The sequence below is a fragment of the Monodelphis domestica genome, chromosome 2 (assembly GCF_027887165.1).
Source record: "Monodelphis domestica isolate mMonDom1 chromosome 2, mMonDom1.pri, whole genome shotgun sequence".
NCBI classification, from domain to species: Eukaryota; Metazoa; Chordata; class Mammalia; order Didelphimorphia; family Didelphidae; genus Monodelphis; species Monodelphis domestica.
The window spans coordinates 508,724,692-508,750,454 of record NC_077228.1 but is presented as its reverse complement, the minus strand read 5'-3'; the positions used below and the strand labels follow the sequence as shown (position 1 = coordinate 508,750,454).

The following is a 25,763-nucleotide window of genomic DNA, read 5'->3' as shown; positions in this document are numbered from 1 at the left end:
TAGAAGGGAACTATATACATATACAATATATAAATTATTGATCTGTCTATCTATCAATCTATGTCCATCCATCCATCCATCCATTCATTCATCCATTTATTCATCCATCCATCCATCCATTTGTTGATCTGCCTGTCCATCCATCTATCCACCCATCCATCTATTCGTCCATCCATCTATCCATTCATCCATCTATCCATCCATTTGTTGATCTGTCTGTCCATCCATCTATCCACCCATCCATCCATCCATCCATCCATCCATCCATCCATCCATCCATCCATCCATCTCTGTCTCTCTGTCTCTCTCATTATCCATGTAGTTAGCTATCTAATCCATTCCTTCTGAGATTAACTCCCATTTCTACTTATTGTTGACCATGTTTTTGCCTTTTTTTTTTGGTATTCCTATGACTTAGAAGAGTGCCTGGTCCATAGTAAGCGATTAACAAATGCAAGTTGATTGATTGACTGTATTCTGAGTTTTAGCCAGAATTTGCCAGAGACAATGGATTAAAACACCAATAGTTCTACATGGAGAGATGTAGATGGGTAGAATCATCACATACCCTCTGAAGCAGCCAACTTCCATTCTATGTTTTGTAATAATCAAGACACAAAAGAAAGAAGTCCACAGCAAAGTAAAATGAAGATATGTTGTTTAACTTTAGGGGGTTTGATTGACCAAATAACCTAATTATGTGAGTCTACTCTTTTTATGCAACCAACTACTTATTTTAAAAATTACCCTTTCAATCTGGTTGAGGGTAAAGAGGAATAATCCTCTTACTTAAACACAAGAGATATTCAGTCTGGTCACAGTGAACAAGACAAACTTTCTTTAATGACACAATATTGGGAAATTAAGGTCATTCTCTACAACTGGCTAAATCTTCTTTGCAAAGGTAAATAAGGTCTTTTGCTCCAGTGAAACTAAGGATTTAAGACCAGGACACTGTCATAATATAATCATTTTAATAACGTATTTGAGGTCTTATTCCTACTCTATGCTTCCCAGTTGGTTAAGCCCCAACTCTTTGTGCTAGGCTCTATACAGTGTATGACAGTATATGGCAGATATATTAGGAGGACCTACAATGCGCACTCCAACGAGGATTCCTTTTTGATCTGGCTTAAAAGGCCTCTGATGTCCACATCTAACTCCAAGATTCTAGGACCCTGTCTTGTGTGTGTGTGTGTGTTTTAAACCCTTATTCTCTGTCTTAGAACAAATACTAAGCATTGGCTCTAAGACAGAAGAGTGACAAGGGAGAGGCAATTGAGATTAAGTGACTTGCCCACAGCGTTACACATCTAGGAGGGGTCTCAGACCAGATCTGAACCCAGGACCTCCCATCTTCAGACCTGGCTCTCCATCCACTGAGCTACCCAGCTGCCTCCTAGATTCTTGAAGTCTTGACAAGCAGAATGCAGCTGCAGTGACTTCACATCCCTTCAGTACACTCTCCCATGGGCAATGAGTCTTTCTCATTCTTTTCTACAGAATAAGGGGTTTGTAGCTGGAGTCTAGATGGGCAACATCATGGGTAGGAGGGATCCTGGGGAATTTTTTTCCAGTGGACCTGGTTAAATTCAGTCCTTCTCTAAGCAGATGATGTACATGAGTCCAGCTCATCAATGCATGACAACCCAGCACCCACTCTACAGTCAGAGCCACAGAGACGGGGATGGGCAGTCTGTCCAAGCCTGCTCCTGAGATTCAGGGAGAAACACACAAATGCTCTTTTTAGATCCTGCCACAATTCTGGTTCAGCACAGCCCCGAGTGTGCCCAGGAACAGGGGCTGAACCTCCGTGTAACACATCTTTCTCCATCTGTAGGCATCAACCAGTTCTGCAGCAACGTGAAAGAAATGCTTGGTTTCAGCCCGGGTTGGTATTGGAGGATCTGCTGGGTAGTGATCAGCCCAATATTTCTGCTGGTGAGTTATGCTTTCCCTGGGTCCGTCTTTGCCTGAGGGATGATCTTCAGTGCTCTTGTTGGAAAAAAAAAATCATGTTTCGCTTACTTTTACTTAGCTTCCTTACTTGCTAGTGCCTCTTTCTTGCCTTCTGTTTTAGAATCCCTACCAAGTATTGGTTCCAAGGCAGAAGAGTGGTAAGGGCTAGGCTATTGGGTTTTTTAATTTATTTTTATTTTTATCCTCCCAATATATTTAAAAATTGACCGATGTCTGTGGGCAAAATAGATTTCCTCTAGTTACCTTTAGCCAGATGACGTTTCTTTAAGAGATCTCATATTGAGTAGAATTGAACATGCTTGAAGATTCAGCCCTGCTACACTGCAATAATGGGAAATTGGGAGAGAAAAGTAGACATGTAAAAGATGATAGAAGTTAACAGTGGTATAAACATCCATTTCCATTACAAACATTAATTTCCAGTGGATTTGATTGGAAGGAACCCAAGGATGGACTAGAACGAGACTTGGGAACTCCAGACACTTGAATAAGGATGAATGTTTTCTAGGACACAGTCTGCTTGAACAGTTCTTCTTTTTCTCATGAGCCATCCCAGAGTTGTCCAGCTAGTGTCTGAGGCCAGATTTGAACTCAAGAAGATGAGTTTTCCTAACTTCAACTTGGGCACTCTATCCATTGTGCTACCTAGCTGCTCTGCATTTATTTAACCAATGTTAATTATTGTAGCAAAGTAAAATTAATCTGTCCCCCAATAGATTGTAAAATCTCTGAGGAAACTTCCTGAATCTTGTATTTTTTTTCTGTATTCCCCACAGTATCATCTCTAGTTCTTTATAAAGTAGGCTTACTGACTAGTTTGGGAAGGAACATTTGGGAAGGAACAGTAAGCATGATTTTAAAGGTCCTCTGGGGTAGATTTTCTAGAAATCTAAAAGAGGGACAAATTTTTTTTTCAAAAGGAAAAGATTATAGATGGTGCATATATCAAAAACCAAAGAACCACCAAGAAGATAACAGAAACTATAACTCATATGTCTGGCTCTTCATTCCTCAAAAAAAAAAAAAAAACCAAACCCTTATTTTCCATCTTAGAACCAACACTAAGTATTGGTTCCAAGACAGAAGAGTGTTAAGTGCTAGGCAGTTGGGGTTAAATGAGTTGCCCACAGTCACATAACTGGGAAGTATCTGAGGTCATATTTGAACCCAAGATCTGGGCCAGACCTCCAGCCACTGAGCCACCTAGCTGTCCCCACCTTTATTTCTAAAATATATTTATTTTTTTCCCATTTGAATTAGTTTATTTAGTCAATTTAGAACATTATTCCTTGGTTACAATAATCACATTATTTCCCTCCCTCCCCTCCATCCACTCTTCCCACAGCCAACGTGCAATTTCATTGGGTATTACTTGTGTCCTTGATCAGAACCTATTTCTATATTGTTGTTTGCACTAGGATGTTCATTTAGAGTCTACATGCACATCTAAAATATATTTATGATAATGGTCTAGGCAAGCATCTGGGGTATCCTTGATGAAATCACAAGAAGGAAACTGGCAGGTTTTGGAAGATCTGTATTTGCTACTGTATTTGCATTTGCTTTAGTAGACCACAACTTCAAAGTCACACAGATGATAAAGTGGTTGAAAGCATGGAAGATCTTGTATTTATTGATTATGGTATTTCCATTTGATACCAAAAAAGGCTTAAAGTTCTTCTGAAATTAAGTGTGTTCCATGAATATGTTAAAATTAAAACAGATTCTTTAGCAAGCACTTTGCTCAAACAATCTGCTGAGTACCAACATCAGATACTAAGTGTAAACCAATGGATCCACTGGTGTTTTAAGCAATATAAACAGAATTCAAACCAAAGAAAGATTTCTTTTTGATGGTGAGGTTCTCTCTGTGCTTCTATTTTCCTACGACTGTGAAAAGAGACAGAGAACATTGCAAAGAATTTTCAGTGAAGTCCATAGTAATGGAAAGAAAGGAAGGGAGGGAGAGAGGGAGGGAGGGAGGAAGGTAGAAAAAGAAAGGAAGGAAAGAAGGAAGGAAGGAAAGAAGGAAGGAAGGGAGGGAGGTAGGAAAGGAAGGAAGGAAGGAAGGGAGGGATGGAGGGAGGTAGGAAAGGAAGGAAGGGAGGAAGGAAGGGAGGAAGGAAGGGAGGAAGGAAGGAAGGAAAGAAGGAAGGAAGGAAGGAAGGAAGGAAGGAAGGAAGGAAGGAAGGAAGGAAGGAAGGAAGGAAGGAAGGGAGGAAAGAAGGAAGGAAGGAAGGAAGGAGGGAGAGAGGTAGGGAGGGAGGGAGGGAGGGAGGAAGGGATGGGAGAGAGGGAAGAAAGGACAGAAGGAAGGAAGGACTGTAATATAAAAATATAAAAAATAAATACATTCTTCAGACTCCATGTAGTTATAGACAATGAAATGAAGAAAAGGAAACAAACCTTCCTCTGAACACATGCCTGGTGCCTTCCATCTTCCTTGAGGGTAGGTAGCAAAAGGCTGAGCAGGGCATCTTCCATCTATCCCAAAGTAATGATTTCCATCTGTGCCAAATAACATGGCAACCTCTTGTTGCCAGCCTGATCTCCCAATCACTGGGATATGGAGACCCTCTGGTGCAAAGAGGCATGACCTTTCCTTTGACCTCAGGCCTTCTATCTCTGGCTGCACCCTTTTCCTGCCTATCTCCACTCTTTGAAAGGAAAAGTAGTGAGTAGTGAAGTGGGAACCTCCCATTTCAAACTGTATTCACCTCTAACCTGATTTCCAACCTTAGGAAGACGAGTGACACCCTCCGCTCAATGATGAATATTGTTCCACTTGGTCATACCTTTTGCATCCAGTGATTTTGAATCCTTGTGGGTCAACTAGGTCATTCCCTACCTCCTACTACCCAATTCCTTATTCCCCACCCCCAAAACGTCTCAAACTCCTCCCAAAGTTTCAACCAAACTCTTTCATAATCCTTTACCTATGGAATTCCCATTCCATAGGCAATTCCCTTCATCCTAAATCTTTCCCCCTTCCACCCCATCTATTAGCTATTTATTAAAACCTGGCTACCCCCAAAGACACAGCCTTCCTGGTCACCCCTTCCAGTACTGACTGCACCTATGCTCATTCCCTTTGCTCAGAGCTCAAAGCAGGGTGAGACAGGATTAGAATATTCCTTTGCTCCCAATTTCTGCCTCCAAGGTCTCCCCCTTCCTTCATCACTCAGTAACCACTCTTCCTTTGAGGCTTATGCTATTTATATCTAACACCTAATTGAAATCCTGGTGGCTGTTGTCTATAGACCTCCAGATCACTCCCTTTCCTTTTTTAATTAATTTGATACCTGACTCACAATTTTTCTCTTCTCCTTAACTCCTACCCTCATTCTATGGAATTTGTACCACCTCTATGTTCAAGAATTCCATAACCCCCTTATCTGACCATAATCTTTTGGCTTTCTACCCCTCCTTTTGCCTTCCCTTACAAAACTCTACTCTTCATCCTCATTGTGACCTCCAATCCATTGGCCCATCAATTCTCTCTTAATCCATCTCCCCTGCTGCACTAATCTCTCTTTCCTCTCCCCAACTTGACCCCTTGGTAAGACAATTCAACACCACACTGTATTCCTCACTCTCTACAGCAGTTCTTCCAAACCTTTCCATCCTTCCTCAAACCTCCCACTGCTTCTCTACTCTCTCTCTCTCTCTCTCTCTCTCTCTCTCTCTCTCTCTCTCTCTCTCTCTCTCTTTCTTTCTCTCTCTCTCTCTTTCTTTCTCTCTCTCTCTTTCTCTCTCTTCTCTCACTCTCTCTCTTAGGTGAGAAGATATTCTGCATATTTTGTAGAAAAATTCAAGGCCCATGAGCTCCCTCTTCTTCATCTCCGATCACTCATATGCCTTCTGCCAGTCTCTCCTCCTTCAGCCTGCCTCACATGATGAAGTGACCTAATTCCTTGCCATGGCTAACCCCTTAACCTATCCAAGTGATCCCATTCTCCCTTGTCTCCTCCAACAGATTGTCCCCTCTATCCCTTATTTTCAATCTCTCTGTCTGCTGGCTCATTCCCTGCTGCCTACAAACATACCTATGTCTCCTCCATCCTGAAAAAAATAACCCTCGTTTGATCCTTCCATCCCTACTATCATCCTTTATCTCCTCTGCCCTTTGTAGTTAAATTCCTTGAAAAGGCTTCTAAAATAAGGGCTTTTTCTTTTTCTCCCCCCACTGTCTCTTAACCCATCTCAGTCTGGCTTCTGATTCCACTGAAACTGCTTTTTCCAAAGGTACCGCCAGATCCAACAGCCTTTTCTTAGTTCTCAATTTCTTTGACCTTTCTGCAGCCTTTGACACTATTGAGCACCCTCTCCTGCTTGATGCTCTCTTCTTCAGGTTTTCTGAGCACCACTTTCTCCTGGTTCTCCTATCTGCCCACTTCTCTGTCTCTCAGTCTCCTTTGCTAGATCATCATCCAGGTCACACACCTCTAACTAGAGATGTCTGGGAGTTCCTGGGTTCCTCTTCTCCACTACTACTATGCTTGGGGACCTCATCAGCTCCCATGGATTGGATTTAGTCGCCATCTCTATGCTGATGATTTTCAGATCTACCTATCGTGCCCCATTCTCTCTGCTGACCTCCAATCTCACATCTCCAGCTGCCTTTTACATATCTTGGACTGGATATCCAACCCAAATTTAACATCATACCAAGCTCTCCTTGCCGGTTACTATAGAGGGCAACACCAAGTCTTCAAACCTAGGAGTTATCCTGACCAAGCTGTGGCCAAAATCTACCAATTTCACATCTGCAACATCTCTCGAATAGGTCCCTGCTCTCCTCGGACACTGCCACCTTCCTGGTATGGACCCTGGTCACCTCACACCTGGATTAGAGCAATAATAATCTGATACTCCCTTGTGTGAAGTCTCTCCCCACACCCACATCCTTCATTCAGCCACGAAAGTGATTTTCCCAAATTGTTAATCAGACCAAATCACCTCTCCCAACTCAAACTCCAGGGGCACCCTATCACCTCCAGGATTAAAAAAAAAATATCTGTTTGACACTTAAAGCCCCTTTCCACCTTTCAGTTTTGCTACATCTTACTCCCCAACACATACTTTTTGATCCAGTGGCAACATTGGCCTCCTGGATGCTCCATAAACAAGACAGTCCATCTTTTTCTGTTCTAGGCATTCTCTCTGGCTGTCCTCCTTGCCTGGCACACTCTCCCTCCTCTGCTCCATCTATTAACCGCCCTGGCTTCTTCTTCTTTTTTTTTTAATTTTAATTTTATTTTGTCAATTTAGAACATTATTCTTTGGTTACAAGAATCATATTCTTTCCCTCCCTCCCCTCCACCCACCTCCTGGCTTCTTTTCAATCCCAACTAAAATCCCACTTTCTACACTACCATTCTTAATTCTAGTGCCTTCTGTTAATTATTTCCTATTTATCTTGTAACTTCCTTTGCGTATATTTGTTTGCATTCTGTCTCCTTACCCTCTTATTCGATTATAAGCTTCTTGAGGGCAGGGACTGTCTTTTACTCCTTTTTTTGTATTTCTGGTATTTAGCACATAGTAAATGTTTAATAAATGGTTATTAATTATTGATGGATTGAACAAGTTGGTTCATCATAAAGGAAACTTTTGAATAGATTAAATAGATGGAGAATGAGCTGGACCAAAAATAAGTAGGAGGGGAAAAGTAGACTGCATACTATTTGGAAAGACCCTAAGTATGTCACTGGATGATATTGGATGATATTGGATGATATTGGATGAAAAGAGGTGGAAAGGTGCTGATTTGCATTGGTAGAATGTCCATAATAATGAAACACAAAACCCACCAGAGCAACAAGTCCCTCTTGGTTAGTGGGCAGACTTGGGGTAGGGAAGAGGGTTGGGAAGTCATTCCCATAATTCACATGATGTTCTTACAACCTCGGAACGTAAGCGGTAAAGTGTCCCATTAACAAGAGGCAAATCTGTTTAACCATCTCTGGGTTATTTAACAGATCACTGCCCTGGACTTTTTTATGGCCATCTTAGATAAACAAGTGGTAGCTTACTAAAAATACCGCTCCTCACAAGTTCCCTATTTTTACACTGAAACGAAACAGCAATGAGAAAATGTAAGAGGCTTGGGCACACTGGAGTAGAACACAGATTATCTGAAAAAAAAATGGGAATGAGTCCAGTGGGGTAAGAACTCAGACACTAGCTAGGACAAGGATCCTGTCACTGAATGGGGAAGGGCAGTCGTGCCTCTAACCAAAGTATCGTCCCCTGGTTCCCAAAGGAGTCTCCCCAAAGCTGTCTGTGCCAAGGGAGGATGAGAGAAAGACAAGATGGTGGCAGATGACCCCCAGCTTGGCTTCCAGTTTGAAAGCTTCCCCCTGAACTCCAGAGAACACTGCTGGAAAGATTAATATCTGTTTAGCCATTTCCCATTTTATTACCTGAAGACAAAGGGAAAAAAAAAAGCTATAAATAGATATCTAACCACACAAATAATTTACATTACTGTCTTCTTTATGAGCATGAAATAATAAAATTAAATTAAATTAAAGCCAATAAGCCTTCAGGATGGTGGTTACTAGGCAAAACTGATATTTACACTCTCTCTGGAAACCAAACTAAAATAAGAAAACTCATCAACTGGATGTTGGGGGTTCACTATGGAAATTTTCTGGGTCAAATATTTCACTGAATTTTCAAGTGAAAATTGTATTAGGCTGCTTTTCCTCTTGTAATTTCTTGGGTTATGAGGACTCACGGCAGGTAGTTATTCATTCAAGAGATGCTTTATGGCAGAGCTGTCCTTCCTTGAAGCTTCGTCTAGAGCAAAGTGGGCCCCCCCCCCATGTCCCACAGTAAGGATCCTGGACCCCTGAGCCTGGGGACAGAACAGGGGAGAAAGGGCATTCCTCTTGACATCAAGCAGGACGGTACTCCAAGCCTTCTGGGGAGATAAGATTCTATCCTTCTTTGAAAAGGATAGAAGGATAGAAGGAAGAACCTCCACAGAAGGAGGGTCCATCACTTCTCCTGGTAGACATTTCAGGGCCTCATAGTCTTCTTTGTCAGTCAGTTCTTCTGAACATCTAACTTAATTCTTCTGGCTTGAGTTAATATTAGTTATTATGATTTTTTCTTGTTCTGCTTTCAGTGAAAACAGAAAAGTTTGTCATTTTAGGAAAAGGTCTTCATTGTGTAGCTTCAAGAAGTTCTGTTCTCTCCAGGTGAAATGATACTAGTTCCTTTTATTTTTCCTGGTAGGTCTCACATCATCTCCAGGGTTTTATTCTGAATTTAAGCCAAGAACTGATTTATAGTCTAGAAAGACTATACATACCACACACTCCTGATCTTCTTCCTGGACAATAAGTTGTTTCACCAGCTGTTTGTCATCTCAACAAGCACTTATTCCATGCACTTTTACAGTCTTGGGGAATCTAATGACGTTAAACCAAAGTTAAGGAGCTACTGCTATCAAGGATCTCAACAAAGCCCGGGCTGAAGAGATAGATGAGATCTCTAGGTGGCGAGGTGCAGTGAAGAAGCAGCAGAAAAAAGTTTCTTTATTTACTTTTTTTGGAAGCATAGAACCTAAAGGAAAGGTGGACAATCACGTTAGCCAAAGGGTGAGAATTTGGCCATGCCTTAGGAAAATCAAAGTCTCTAACGATGGGGATCCTGTAAAACTGGTGATTTTTGACTCTTAGAGTTCTTCCAGTGATTCAGTATGTCTTTGGAGTTTGCCTGAAAAGTCCCCTTTCAAAAAATTCAGATATTCCGGTGGACCCATCATCCCTATACTGATGCAGGCTGCAGGACATCCGTGGCTGCCTATCTTTACTCACTTCCTCCTCTAGGCTCCATGTATGGGGTTCTCTGGAGGGCTTTCTTCCTCGCCTTCTGCAGGAGAGCACTTGGTCTATATTGCAGGCATCCTTATGGCCAAGTGCTCTGAAATATCTGTGACCTCCCCAGTGACAGTGTTTCTTGTCATCTCGGTTCTAGTTCATCATCGGCAGTTTTCTGAGCAGCCCCCCAGAGTTGCGACTCTTCGATTATGATTACCCTCGTTGGACCGTCCTCCTGGGCTACTGCATCGGGACTTCTTCCTTCATCTGCATCCCTGCCTACATTACTTATCGGTTGATCATCACTCCAGGGACATTTAAGGAGGTACCACTTCTTTCATGTGTTGGGAAAGGACGGTTGGGAAGGGAACAGTCTTTGGGCCATAGTCTTTTTATTTTATTTTTTTTAAGTAGTAAACAATTTATTTGGGTTCACACAAGGAAGGAGAGGTAGGGGTATCAGGCAAGGAAAGTAGGGAGTAGGAAACCCTAACACTGGTCCTCTCTGCCATAGTCTTTTTATTTTATTTTTTTAAGTAGTAAACAATTTATTTGGGTTCACACAGGGAAGGAGAGGTAGGGGTATCAGGCAAGGAAAGTGGGGAGTAGGAAACCCTAAGACTGGTCCTCTCTGCCATAGTCTTTTTATTTTATTTTTTTAAGTAGTAAACAATTTATTTGGGTTCATACAAGGAAGGAGAGGTAGGGGTATCAGGCAAGGAAAGTAGGGAGTAGGAAACCCTAACACTGGTCCTCTCTGCCATAGTCTTTTTATTTTATTTTTTTTAAGTAGTAAACAATTTATTTGGGTTCACACAGGGAAGGAGAGGTAGGGGTATCAGGCAAGGAAAGTAGGGAGTAGGAAACCCTAACACTGGTCCTCTCTGCCATAGTCTTTTTATTTTATTTTTTTTAAGTAGTAAACAATTTATTTGGGTTCACACAAGGAAGGAGAGGTAGGGGTATCAGGCAAGGAAAGTAGGGAGTAGGAAACCCTAACACTGGTCCTCTCTGCCATAGTCTTTTTATTTTATTTTTTTAAGTAGTAAACAATTTATTTGGGTTCACACAAGGAAGGAGAGGTAGGGGTATCAGGCAAGGAAAGTGAGGAGTAGGAAACCCTAACACTGGTCCTCTCTGCCATAGTCTTTTTATTTTATTTTTTTAAATAGTAAACAATTTATTTGGGTTCACACAAGGAAGGAGAGGTAGGGGTATCAGGCAAGGAAAGTGGGGAGTAGGAAACCCTAACACTGGTCCTCTCTGCCATAGTCTTTTTATTTTATTTTTTTAAATAGTAAACAATTTATTTGGGTTCACACAGGGAAGGAGAGGTAGGGGTATCAGGCAAGGAAAGTAGGGAGTAGGAAACCCTAACACTGGTCCCCTCTGCCAAAATCTTTTTAAAGAGAAATGGGCGAATGACATTAAATTCACCGAGAAGAACTGAGCAGTGTATGTTCCTATACCAGTAACATGTTGTGGTTTTTTTTAAACTTTGTTATGCCCAAGTACTAAATATCAGGCACCCTAGTATGATCTGGTGATTTGGGGGCAGAGAAGAACTTTTCCTTTGGCTTGTCTACAGAGTCCAGAATGAAACAGATCATTGCCCTGTTTTCAGACTGGGTTTAAGTTTGGTCACTTGTTCTGTAAGGCCCAAAGTATAATGATACAAAAATTCTGGTATATATATATATATATAGTTGCATATAGGGGATGAATTAGCCTCCTTCACTCTCCCAAACAAAGAAGCTCCATCATCTTCCCAGATCACTGAAGGTGGCAGGATCTGAGCCAAGATAGTGGAAGCTCCGGATATCCTATGCTGAGAAGCAAATCAGTAACTCAAATCACCACGTCCTCTGCAGAGCTCATCCCTCAGGAATATTAGGAAAAAAGAGGTGATTTCCCATAGATTGATAATGTTCAGAAAACAGGGAATCGGTGATGTGATTCTTTTAGATGTTCGTCTACTGTTGTCAATGTCTGCTGGCAGCTGGCTCCAATAATTAGAACACTAAGGTTATGGGGTGAGTGCCCTGCAGAAGTCAGGTAACATCAGTCTATTCCTTGGACCTCTATGGAGCCTCTAACATAATTAAAGCCATTTATCTTGAACATAAGTACCACTACTGGTCACCGGTATGGTGCCAGGAAATAGTACAAGAATAGACCGGCACAGACCCATTTGCATTGCCAATAAAACCACCAAAAGTTCCAGCAGGTTTGCCTTTATCATGGGTGACTGTGGACAAGTTCTTTAAACTTTTTGAGTCTATTTCCTAATCTATAAAATGGGGGAAACAATTTCACGATCTCACAGAGAAATTTTTTTTGATTGCTTAACTTTATTTAAAAATTCAATGGACAAAACCATTAGCAACATTTTAAAGAAGTGAAATTGGATCTGCTTGAAGCTATCACCCAATGTTTTAAAAGCCGACACTCAGTGGGGTTTTAGGAATTGAGAAATAAATTTCTCCCAGGGAAATTGAGGATCATGTGAAGACTTTTGTCAAGACCTTAGAGCACTATAAAAATGTCAGCGATCATCACCATGAATAATTATCATTATTGTTGTTGTTATTTGTGAAAGTCAGTGGGTTAAAGTCAATGATTTAATTAGTGATCCATTAAAAAGTCAAAGTAAATTGGAACAGAGAAGAATGAATAGAGCTAACTGGAATTAAAGTTCATAGGTCCATAGACTTAGAACTTGGTTCCAAGGAACCTTGGAGGCCATCCAGTAAAACGTAAGTTCTGGAGGGCAAGGGCCATCTCTCATGCATTTGCATCATCAGTGCCTAGCACAGAGTACACACTTAATAAATGTCGGAATGATCTGATTCTGGTCCAACTCCATTTTACAGCTGTGAAAATGGAGGTCCATAGCGACTTGTCTGAGGTTACACAGATACTAAATGGCAGAGGAGGATTCTCTGACTCTAGATGCAGTATTCTTTCCATAGAACCACACCGCTTCCAATCCTCGTGGAGTTTACAGGCTATTAGAGGTATAACATGTACACAGGAAATTATAATGTAAAACAGAGCTTGTCCATGGTGGTTTAGACCACATAAAAGAGGAGAATTCTTTCTTGAACAAAAGCAGTAGATGCTAAAAGTTCATTCTTCAGTGACTCAGTGTCAGGACTTGACCCTTTCAGTTATTCCTAATAGTCAAGAACACTCATTTTTTTCCTTCTCTATTTGTATTAGGGATATAATTATTATATATAGTGTATGCATAATATATAATATATAAAATATATTAGGGATATAGGGATTTATATTAGGGATATAATTATCATATATTATAGGCATAACATATTAGGCATAAAGGGATTTATATTAGGGATATAATTATTATATATTATAGGCATAATATATTAGGCATAAAGGGATTTCTATTAGGGATATAATTATTATATATTATAGGCATAATATATAATATATTAGGGATATTGGGATTTATATTAGGGATATAATTATCATATATTATAGGCATAATATATTAGGCATAAAGAGATTTATATTAGGGATATAATTATTATATATTATAGGCATAATATATTAGGCATAAAGAGATTTATATTAGGCATATAATTATTATATATTATAGGCATAATATATAATATATTAGGGATATTGGGATTTATATTAGGGATATAATTATCATATATTATATGCATAATATATAATATATCAGGGATATAGGGATTTATATTAGGGATATAATTATTATATATTATAGAGATAATATATAATATATCAGGGATATAGGGATTTATATTAGGGATATAAAAAATTTCTCTCTGCTTAAACCAGTGGACCCCTGCACCCACTCATGAGTAGCATCAAGGCACCAGCCGTGAATCTGAACTCTTTTCAAACTTCTGGGTTGTTTTGTTTTGTTTGCAACTTCAACCTATGTGTGTAGTAGCATCTGGAGGCAAATTCTACAGTGTGGTCGGGATAATGCTTCTGGAGGGAAATCATCCTCTGTGGCAAATGTTCCAGACAGAGAGAATCTATTCTACAGGGGGAAACACAAGAGCAGATTTCACTTGAGAAAATGTATCCCTTTTGTCCTACTTGTTAGCACAGACTTTGGGGCTAAATCTCTTCTGGAGTCATCATTTAAAAGTATTTGGGCTTTGCCTATTAAATTTCAGGCAAATTATTGGCATATTACCTATTGTTAGTATAAGATTAAAAATTGGGGGAAACTGAGGCAGGTAGAAATTGGCTTCTCTCTGCAAGGAGTATTATTTTTTTAGAGTTTTATTAAAGGTTGAGAATTTAAGAAACTACAAGTAAGAAAGGCACATGCTAGGTGGGCCGAGAGGCCCAATTCAATTTCACTCACATCATGAGAGATGCATCTGCTCCAAAGCAGAAGTAGGAAAGAAGAGCCCCTGCCGTAGGTAGAGACCCTTTAAATAATAATTTGCTCTTGGTCCAGGTGAGAATTCAGTGAGATTACAAGGCATTCTGGGAAGTGAGCAGGGACTTCTGGGGACTGGAGTCCTGGATTCAAGTCTCCATTTTTACATTAGATATATTAGTCTAATTGGCTGTTTTTTTCTTAGTGAAAACTCCATTTTATTTTCATTGGAAGCATCATGGTGGCTACTATTGGAGGGAATTAATGACTAATGAATTAATGAAGTAACATGACAATCTAGAGTTGCCTTAGTCTACATACACGCCTTAATGACCTCTTATCCTTACATGTGCCATCGTACCAGAGTGTTTGGTTACCAGCTTTAAATGAACAAGAGACACGTCTGTTTACAAACATAGTTCTGGATTTAGATCTTTACCTACAGGAAAAACTGGATGCTTCTGGGGTCCTCATGAGGAATTCCCTGCTTCAAGAGGATACGGGCCTTAGGAACCAGTGTTCAGAGGGCTGGGTTTTAACCTCAGCCAGCCTCTCTCCCTGTATTTTTGAACTTCCATAGTGTGATCCAGAGACACAATATTAGAGACGTTTTTATTACAAGGGGCACAATTTTCTGAACTATATTTATTGAGGAGGGAACATTTTCAGTTCCGTGGGGTACTTGCCTTTAAAGGGGAAAAAAACCCAAACATCTTGTAGGAATTGAGGACAGGGAGGATCAATGGAGCCAAAAGAGGGTATAGAAGTGCCCTGCATATTGCACTGGTTAGGACACTCACTGTTCACAGGAAGAAGGTGAGTGGTAAGAAAACATCCCAAGTCCTACATGTTTTTCCAATCCCAAAAGTAGACAAAGACACATAACAAAGGTTGTCTAAATAAAGGCTTATTGATTTAAGTCAATGAGGTGAAAGATGCTTTCAAATTTAGCTCTGTCTACCAGAGAGGCATGCTCGCTTGGTGATGGAAGATTTTACTTCAGTAACTTCATTCAGCCCACTCCTTGTTTTTCCTCTCCTGCACACTGATGCTGAGCGTAAAGGGTGGCCTGTCTATTTTCCACTCATGGACCCTAAGTGTGTTTGAATCCAGCCCTGACAGCTCTCCTGGATTTCTAGGATGGTGGGGGCCTTAACATTTTAACATCTAATATCATGTTGACAACCACATGAAAATGGATTCAAGGCACTGGAGTTGGAAGTAACTGAATAATTCCTCTCAATTTCATTTTCATTGCTGTTAAATTATTTATTTGTGATTCTTATGCATCTGAACTAAAACACTTGACTACCTTATCTTGACTTTCCTTACTGTTATAATCATCCCTATTACTCATTTCCTTATACTCGAGTTCAAAGTGCCACCTTAAGCCTGCTTAGGAGGTGGCTTCTTTGCCACTCTGGAACATTGGTGACTCCAAAACCCTAAGCTGGAAATTCCTCTCAAATTGCGAATAATATTACGGCTTACCTAAAAGAGTTCTAGTCCGTTTTAAAGTTTATGGTGACATTAAAAAGCTTTTCATAAACGATATATTTTCTCCTTAACAGCGAATTCTTAAAAGCATCACTCCGGAAACGCCTACAGAGATTCCCTTTGGGGACCTCCGCTTGCATGCTGTGTAGCCAGTGATGGACAAGAGGAAAAAGCTTCTCTCTCAATCCCTGCCCTCTACTCATCCCCCCCTTACCCTCCTCCCCTCCGAGTGAACCGAGTTTCCAGCTGAGCCCAGGAACGAGGACATTCGTCATAGAGACACCGGTGCCTGGCATCTCGTCACCTCCAGCCTTCATTTTCACCTCCTTCTAAGAAATCAGCTGGGCCCTTATGGGCCTCCACTCAGCGACTACAACTGAACCGGTTCCTTCTGGATGGGGAGGACTCTGTCTGTCTGTCTGTCTGTCTGTCTGTGTGTCACCGTGGGAACGGGTGAAAGGGACAGCGTGAACCACTAGTGACTGGTAGCATCCGTTAGGATTACGTTTAGTCTCGAGTCTGTGCGTGTCTTCTCAATGTGATGATTTGTGTCGGACCATACTGTGTTTGCTTCTAAGGGTTTCCCTGTCAAGTGAGTGTACGAAGTGTGTAGGACAACACAGAAATTGTTCGGATAGCCATATATTCTCCAAGGAGCGCAGAACCCGGAGCTGGAAGCTAATGGAACTCTCTAACCAGGGCTGCGGGTCTCGCAGGGGGAGTTGGGGAAAGCCAACGTGAAGGGGCCACGTGTATGCGTGTGGGTCGGTGGATGTAGCGTGTCACTGCCATTACAGTTAACGTGTCTCTGTCTCTCTTTTTCACGATTATGATGCTTTCTGGCACTTTACAAATACGTCATCTTCGTTTTTCCTCTAGCCACAGATTTTGACACAAACATGCGTCCCATCTGTAGCTTCTATAAGATACTCAGCCCTCTTTTCTTGGGCTTTGGATGCCCATCCTTGGTGGGTGCCCCACACCTTCGCCCACAGGCACACACACACAGACACACGCCTCTTCCTTTCCTTGGCGCTCCGCGTCATCACCCTCCCTCTCTTTTTCCACAACCCCTTCAGGATGACACTCCACAGACAAGTCTGGCTCCTTTTCTGTTTTGCTCTGCCTCCCATTTAAGCTGTTTCTGAGGGTAGATGCCAGAACCTTTCCTTCCACTCCTGTTGTTCTCAAAGTAAGTAAGTAGGAATAGAAAGAGGAATCCTAGGAGCAGGCTCCATTGTTTTTCCTGTCCTGTGCTCCTTGGAGGGAATGCTGGGAAACAAAGAAATGGGATACATTTTTTGCATGAGGTCTAGTTCTGGCCCAGGCGCTCATCCCTAAACCAAGCCAGTCAATTCTCTGTGTTCTCTCTCTCTCTCTCTCTCTCTCTCTCTCTCTCTCTCTCTCTCTCTCTCTCTCTCTCTCTCTCTGTCTCTCTACCTTATATTTTCCTTCCTCCTCTTTTTTTCCCCCTTCCCAGTTGCCTCATCCTGATTTTCCCTAACTGTCCTTCATTTCCTACTGCTGAAAGGAAAGAAGGTGCCCGAGGCTTAAGCTGTCCAAATGGCTTATAAAATCATAAAACACAGAGGCAAAATCCCCTTATAATCAGGTTCTCTTCATTCTCTGGGGCTTGTTACCATTAAGTAGGACATCTTTCAACCTATCTATAATTGCCAAATCATCTTTGAGAACAACAGGAAATTCACCTGATGAGTCCTAGGTAGTTATTCTAACAGTAAAGAGACCTGTGATAGATTTCAGCTGCTTCTCTCATAACCCAATTTAGTGAAATTTGTTTTAGCTCAAACTAATGTGCAACACACCAATTTTCTGCTATCCTGCTGGCCTGCCTATAGCAGGCAGAGTTAAGCAGTAAATTAGTAAAGAGGTCAATGTGTTTTAAAATACATTTTAAAAGTGTGAGAGACAAAAAGTCATGCTCTCTCTTGAAATGTCTTTGGAGTGTGGTCCAGATACAGGCATCACAAAGATCCAGGTCTATGTATGAAGGGCCATGGGCTTTCAGGACCTGTATTTGTCAGGAATGTGATATAAAAGAGGAGTGGTACAGTCTAGGACCATGATGGCGAACCTATGACACACGGCCGCATACAGAGAAGTATGGGGCTGCATGCCGAGAAGGACGTTTTTTTCTTGAAATGACACACCACTCAAGTTATGCTCGTTTTTTTGGGTGAATATTGACACACCAAGCTCAAAAGGTTGCCCATCACTAGTCTAGGAGAATCCATAGACAAAATTCTTGGTTAAGCCAACATTTTCTCTGGAAAAGAGCAAAAGACCCCAAACAAATCCTAGCTACATCAGGTTTTAGTGAAGAAAGTGTTTCCCGGAGCCATGAGAACTGCCATTGCAATTCCTTTTCCTCCCCATTTCAGGCCTTTTTTAGATGGCCCAGGGGAAATGACTTCTATTTTAGGGGGAATTTTACATTAGTAAGCATATTATTAATGTAAAACAAAGAATCTTATAGACAACCCAAATCTAATGTAGCATTTGCGTAAAGCCAAATTAAAAAAAATAATAACCCACTAGTATCTGAACAAGAAAAGCAAATTGTTAAGATTCTCTGTTTACTGTGAAATCTTGTAATAATCCCCAAACAGAAATTAAACACTCAGGCTTCACCATCTGTGAAAATGGAATCACCTTTGCCAAACTTATGGTCAGTAAAATACTTGTGCACATGCATAAACGGGGTTCTAGGATTGTCTTTGCTCTGACAGGTGTGAGTCATTCCTCCCTCTACTGATTTTCTAAACCTGGTACCACTCATTTCAAAACTTGACTAAGTGAAAGACATTTTCCAGTTCAAATACTTCTCCAAAAAAATCTCTCCCACTGGCTTCAGACATAATGGCTTAAAATGGCTTAAAGGTTGGTTCCTGCTTTTTTCTCCCATTTGGCAAAGGACTGAATTGGTGCATGGCATCTATGACGGGAGCAGGATGTGGTGGACACCCATTCTGGTACAATAAAATCTGGAGCCACGCAGTGGACTTAATGTACACATAACGTGGTAACTAGGACTGCTCAACTGCTGCTGGCTGCTTTCGTAACTGTCCTTTTGATCCACAAATCAACAAGTGGTGTTGGGGGGGAAGCCTTTGTTTAAAATTGTCTCCATCTTGTCCCTGAGTTGTCCAGGAAGCCTTTTTCTCTTCTTCTCTGTATTGAGGGTGCAGAAAGTGGGAGGAAGGAGAGGGAAAAAGGGAGGGAAGGGAGAGCAGCTGCTTTACAAAGCAAACATGCTGATTGCATGTCCTAACTAGAGAAGTACCAGCAAAATCACCCGAAGCAACAAGTTGTGTATTCCTAATCACGGAACCTGCAAAGTATGTCTTCTGGGAGAAAAGTGCTTCAGAATGAGTTTTACCTTCTGGAAAGGCATAGTTCGGGTTCCTTGCAGTTGTTAGGAAATAACATTTATAAACCCAAACAGGGCATAAGAGCAAGAGTGTGCAGGGTGTACTCCTGCCGGGTGGATGTGCTCTTCAAACTCCCCTGTAAACCTCCAGCCTTTCCTTGTGGTTTTCCCATTTGCACCTAAGATTCGATGATGTATTTTATTAAAAATTCTTTTTGCGACATTCACTCCTTTGGGAAGAATCCTCCAGCTCCCCAAGTCTCATACTTCTGCCATTGCAGCTATGGTATGGGCTTTTTTCTTTATTGCTAATCTGTGTTTCCAGAGTTTTAAGATAATGAAACAATCTGGCATCTCGTAAAGTTCAGCCACACTCCATTAGGAGCTGCTAAAAACTCGGTGACTTCATAAGGAGTTCATCTCTCCGTTCCTCTTGGGATGGGGAGGTTTCCAAGGAAGGGTGGGCTGGCAAACTTTAGTTTTCCCCAAGTGACTGCACAGACCACTTCCACCATTTGGTTCAGCAGATACCTACTCTAATGGAGAAGGGAAGCATTAAAGAGGGTACTTTCCGCACTTGGGTTTTGTAAGGTTGGAGGCTGTTCAGTCAACATCTGCCCGAGTCAGGCCACCCCACGATTTTCAGACTTGGAAAATTTTATCCCCAAGTAAGACGATCCTCCAACCCCGAATACGTCTCCTGCCAAGTTGCTGTCCATCCACTGTGCAAGTGTCGAAGTCATCGAAATATCCGTTACCGGATAGCCTACTTCCCTTTGGCCAACAGGAGGGAAGAATCGGGCTGTTTAAATCCAGAAGATTCTAGGAGGGTCGATGTGTGGAAAAGCCAGAGACGAGAATAGACGACAACCCAAAGTCCCCGGGATTCAGACCGTGATGTGAATTTATTTTAGTCCTCTGTAAATTGCCCGATGCCGACAAGATTGCCTCTGGGGAAGAGCATCCCAAGGCGCCCCCTCTTCCTGCTAGTTCTCAATTCTCTCTAATACTGTCTAAGAACAGGACCTGCATATTTACATACATTAAGCCATTCCCCACCTCCCACCCCCAAGTAAAGGGACATTTCACAGCCCTAAAACAGGACCACAGGGCAGCGTAGCCCCCTGAGTCGACTTTCGATCTCGGGAAAATGGGAGATTGACTTAATCATCGAGGCATGTCGTCATAGGCTGCTTTCTGTGAGAGCACGGAGAGAGCCTCTTGTGCCCGGCGCTCCTAACGCGGAACGTTTCAGGATTTAGCAAAACTAAAGCCAGATATTGATTTTTTTTTTTTACCCAAATGCCAACACTAAAGAGCAAATAGTACTAACAAACAATTATTCAAAATACACATCCCCATGTCTTTGGCCAAGCTCTCAATGGAACCGTAGACCAGTTTAAGAACAACCTAATATATATATATAAATATAAATTCATACACACCACAGAGAGCTAGGAGGGGCTGCACATTTTCTTTACAAAAAGATTCTCCAAACACAAGTTGCTCTAAATTGTCAGTTGATTCACCGAAAATGTTTTGAACTATAAATAACTCTCCAGAAACTCTTCTATTGTATAAAGCAAGTAACCGGCGAGATGCCTCAAACTTGGAATATTATATTTAAGCAAATTAGAGCGATTTCTCTCCCCCGCTCCCCTCCATCTTTCACCTTCTTCTTCTACCCACCACTGACTAAGCCTGGGAAGTGTTCTTCAGGGCGTGCCACATTGAAGAGGGGTCACAAAGGGACTTGCCGAGGTTTGGTTCTTTTGGAAGCGACGGGCTTATTTTCAAGCTGTAGTAACTGAATTAGCCTGGAGCTTTGGTTCTGCAAACCCCGAACATTTTCTCCCACGCCATGTATATGGTGCCCCTGTATTAATTTATGCAGCCATTTAGTTATCAATGTTCCAAGATAGATTGTAAGTCAACAGTATGTGCCTTGTTCTGTTAACTGTTATTGTAATAAATTTAAGATCGTCATAAAGGAACAGTTTCTGTCTTCTATCTTCTCTGAAGATTAAGCTTTTCCAGCTCAAGTTTCATTTTTAACTTCAAAGGGTCAAAACTTCTATAATGACTTTCTTAAAATACAAATCTCCTAACATTCATCAATAAATATAAATACAAATTCAGGGTTAAAAAAACACCTTAGTTGGGAACATTCCATTTGAATACATATCAGTAAGGGATCCTATCTGAATACGTGCCTTTCCTCTCTTACTAGACTATAAACTTCTTGAGGGCAGGGATGTATCTTACTCATTTTTAGATCTTCCACAGAGCCTAGAACATAGGATCATAAATACAGACTTGGAAGGTACCTCATAGCCTATCTATTTCCCTTACTCTCATTTTACATATAAAGAAACTGAGGTCTAGAAAAGGTTAAATGATGAGTCCTAGGTCACACAAGTCGTTAAAAGTCCCAGGTGGGATTAGAACTCAGGTTCTTAAAAGTTCAATTTCTTATGCAATTTTCTTTTTATGTTGAAATGTTTGTGATAATTGATAATTATATTCATGAGAAAAGTGTAATTATTAAAAAAGAAATACAAGCTATTGAATTTCAAAAAAAAAAAAAGAACTCAGGTTCTTAAACTTCAGAGTCAGGTTCTGTTCGCTGTGACAAATGCTCCATAAAATCCAGATTAAGGAACTTTAAAATTCTATTTAACATCTTTCATGGATACATAGCTGCTTCCTTTTCTTTTTCTTTTTTTTTTTAATTAAAAGGAGAAAAGTACTAGGAGATCCAGGGGATTCAGAGATCCAAGTACTACATCTTGCGTACACATATACCTATTTGGAGACTAATATGCTATTCTTTTAAAACAAAGAGGCTAACATTTTCCTCAAAAACACAAAACCAATTACCCATCGTTAATGTGCCGTCTTGGTACATCAGGTGGAAGCCTGGGAAATTCAAAATGTAATTCGACTTGGTTCTGGGATATGTTTAACTGAAAAAAAAAAAGTAATGTTTTTCTTTCTAGCAGAGGGCACATTATCTACTGTTCTGTGCATAGTAACCGGCCGGTACATTCATTCTAAGAGAGAAGTGTAAGACACAGTCCTTGCCCTCATGAGGCTTACCATCTGGGAGCAGTACTGCATTCACTGCAAACCTTCTAACCATCTTGTGTAATAGGGTGCTACGGAGCTAGTCTTATCAGGCCCCCCTGCTCCCCAAGCCCAATCATGGACCAGAGACTGCCACATTTAATGCAAAAAGGACTGTTCCTAGGCTGGGGCTTTTTAGTTGCTGCTCGTGTTTTCTCTACAGCTGAAAGCCATTATCCTAGTGAAAGGACTTCAACTAAAGCTGTTCAAAAGCAAAGGAATGAGCTAACCTGGCAAGTGTTGTACGCTGGAGTTCAGAAACTTCAGAGTAACCCGTTGCAGCCCTAGTTCTCATCCCTGTCCCCTGCTACTCCCAATGAGTTTCTGTCTGAGGGCAAGTCATCATGAACATATGGACTATTTTGTTGGTTCAATCTGATTGAGCTTATTATACCCTTTACTTTTGTTGCTTGGTCGACTCAGTCACATCCAATCCTTTGTGACCTCTTGGCAAAGAATCTTCTCCAGCTCATTTTACAGATGAGGAAATAGAGGCAAAAAGGGTTAAATGGTAATTTAATGCTAATTTCACAATTGGGTTAGTAATAATCAAAGGAGTATTCCCAAAACTACAGGGGAAAGGGCAGGCAGGCAGGGAGAAGAATACTTAAATGACATTTTAATCTAAAATGTCAAGATTCAACTATAGTGTACAAGATGGTCATACCTTTGATCTTGCCAGTCACCTACAAATGCACTGCCCTCCATGATCAGAAATTCCCGAATCCCTTTGTCCATCTGTTAGTTTTTCTCTTCTCCCTACTTTTCATCCTTGCCATGACCTTCCATCCCTCCATCCCTCAGGTCTCTCCCAGGCCATCTCCCTGAGCCAGTCTCTCTCTTCTTCTCCCCTTTTTAACCCCAGGTGAACAAGTCCAACTCTACACTGTCCTCCTCTCCTGAACCCTTGGGCCCCTTCTTTCACTGATTATGCTCAGACAAGCCTCAGTCTAGGATCACTCCCACCATTTGCTGCCTCTATTCCGATGAGCAATGGTGAAATGAAGACGGAGAAAATCATTGAACCATTCTGCCTGGGTCTACTACAAATGTGTTACACAATCTCAACTGGGCCTTCACTGATGCTTAGCAATCCTCCTATATTGCCCACAGCAGTCCTTCCACATCTTTTCATCCTTCTTCAAACTTCCCATGGCTCCCCCCTTCTCTCATCTGAGAACCTTGCCTCATATTTTACAGAAAAAAAAGTAGAAGCCATTCACCCTAAAGTCCCTTTTCTCCTCTCATCCAGGTGCCTTTTGCCACCCTCTTACCCTCAACTCTCTCACATGCAATGGCTTTGCTCCTCTGCTTATTCCATCCCATCTCCTCCATCAGATTGCTCCCTCTATCATCCCCGCTCTTTCACCTCTCTTTAATCTCCCCCTCTCTCCTGACACATTTAATACTGCCTCCAAAAATCATGTCCTGAAAACCCGACTCAGGTCTTTCCTCACTACTATGGTCTTATACCTCCTGTGCCCTTCGTATCTAGACTCAAAAAAGGCCGTCTACAAAAAATACCTCCACTTCATCCCCTCCCATTCTTTCCTGAAACCCTTTGAATCTGGTGTCTGACCTTATTACAGCACTGAAACAGGCTCTCTCCAAAATTACTGATTTCTTAGCTGCCAAATCCAACGGTCTTTCCTTGATCCTCATTCTCTGTAGCCGTTGACACTGCTGATTCCCCTCTCCTTCTTGGTTCAGGTCCCCCCCCCCCCCCCCCCCAGTTCTTGATCCTTTGCTGGACCCTTCTCCTTCTCCAGATCACGCCCTTTATCCACGGGTGTTCCTCAGGATTCTGTTCTGGGCCCTCTTTTCTTCCTCTGCACAACTTCATTGGGTGATTTCATCAGTTCCTATGGCCTTAGATCTCCATGCGGATGATTCTCAAATCCCACAGTCTCTCTGATGACCTCCAGCCTCACTTTGCCAACTGATGTCTCGAGGTGGATGTCCAGTAAACATTTTAAATTCAACATGTCCAAAACCAAGTTCATTCTTTCTCCCTAAAGCCACCCCTCTCCTATCTTTCCCATTACTGTATAGGGCAACACCATCCCTAGTCCCTCTGGCTCACCGGCTAGCAGTCATTGGGGATGCTGCCGTCTCCCTGTCTCACATCCACACGGTTACTGAGCCTTCTCAATTTCACCTTTGCAGCATCTCTTGAATCTGCCCACATCACCTCCCACCTGGACCACTGCAATAGTCTAGTGCTGGTGGGTCTGCCTGCCTCAAGGCTGTGACAGACGCTGGCACTAGAGAAAAAGGGCCAGGCTGAAGAGTATGAAATTGATGACCTCGACAGGGGAGGGGCCCCAGGAGTGGAATCTGCAAATCTTGAAATTTCTCAGACTTGTGAATGTTAAAAATTTCTCCATTGGGGAATTCTCAATTGGAACAATTCCCTACTGGGAACATTCCCCATTTTGACTGTGAGAACTCGCCAGGATCAGAAATGGGAGGACCTCTACTCCACCTGTACTTAAGATTGCTTTAGGGGAGAAAACTCCTTGCTAAACAATGAAAGTACTTGGACCCATGCTTATGATGAGGCAGGGAGTTCTTTGAGCCAGGCCTGTTTTTAGAATTGATACAATGGGATGCTAGGTACCTATAAAGGTCGGGCAACTTGTAAACTTGCCAGGAGCAAAGAGGTGAAAACTTACTTGGAGGTTTTCTCTTGAGGGGATTAGTCGACTCAGCTGTGTTTTCTCTGGTTCAGACTTACTGAGGGGATTAGTCGACCCAGCAGTGTTTTTTCTGATTCAAACTTACTAAAGGGATTAAGTCGACCCAGCAGTGTTTTTAGAATGGGTTGTCCTTTGGAAAACGTCTACTGTGATTGGTAGATGTAAGGACTTAGGGGAGGTGACATAGGAGAAAACCCCCTATATAAGAAAAAGCAGAATCTCTTGAAGGACAATCCTTTTGGAGAAGTCTCTTATGAGAATCCTTTTGGAGGATCTCTGATGAGGACCACTTGGGAAGAATCTCTTGAGAGAGGCTCTGGAGAAGGGAAGCTCTTGGAGGACAATCTCTAGGGAGGTCTCGCTGGAGCTCCTCTGAGGGGACTCTGTCCCTCTGGAGGCTCTGGAGAGAGGCCCTTTGAAACAGTCTCTGGCTGGATCTCTCTTTGAGGAGGACTCTGGCTGGAACTCTCTCTGGTGAAGTCAGCTGAGATGGAGCTGGCCTGGTGTCACTAGAATCCTTGCTTAGACAGACCTTGTGGTGAGTGATAAAAGACTGACTGACTGATCTCTCTCTCTTAAGACTCAGGTCTAGGCCATGTTGGCTTAAGGCCCTTCATACTTATTTCCTTTTTCTCTCTTTCTCTCTTTTCTTTAATTCCACATTTGTATTAATTAAAATCTCTATAAAACCCAGTTGACTTGGGTATTTGAATAATTGGGAATATTTCCCTGGCAACCACCTTATATTTGATTTAAAAACCAAGACACTGTAGTGAAACATATTTTCTGCGGTCAAATCTACTCACCCACTCTTATATCTAGCATAATTTATATCTTCCACTATTTTA

The 25,763-nt window shown here is 41.7% G+C and overlaps 1 protein-coding gene across 1 annotated transcript in view; it reads left to right on the top strand.

Moving 5' to 3' along the window:
- SLC6A4 (solute carrier family 6 member 4) overlaps positions 1-21,081 on the top strand; it is a 64,297-nt gene extending 43,216 nt beyond the window's left edge. The window contains exons 12-14 of the mRNA XM_016429283.2: positions 1,841-1,941; positions 9,970-10,137; positions 15,774-21,081. Coding sequence (XP_016284769.1) covers positions 1,841-1,941; positions 9,970-10,137; positions 15,774-15,848 — 344 coding nt within the window. The 3' untranslated portion in view covers positions 15,849-21,081. The remainder of the gene's footprint in view (positions 1-1,840; positions 1,942-9,969; positions 10,138-15,773) is intronic.
- Positions 21,082-25,763: the final 4,682 nt, after the last annotated feature.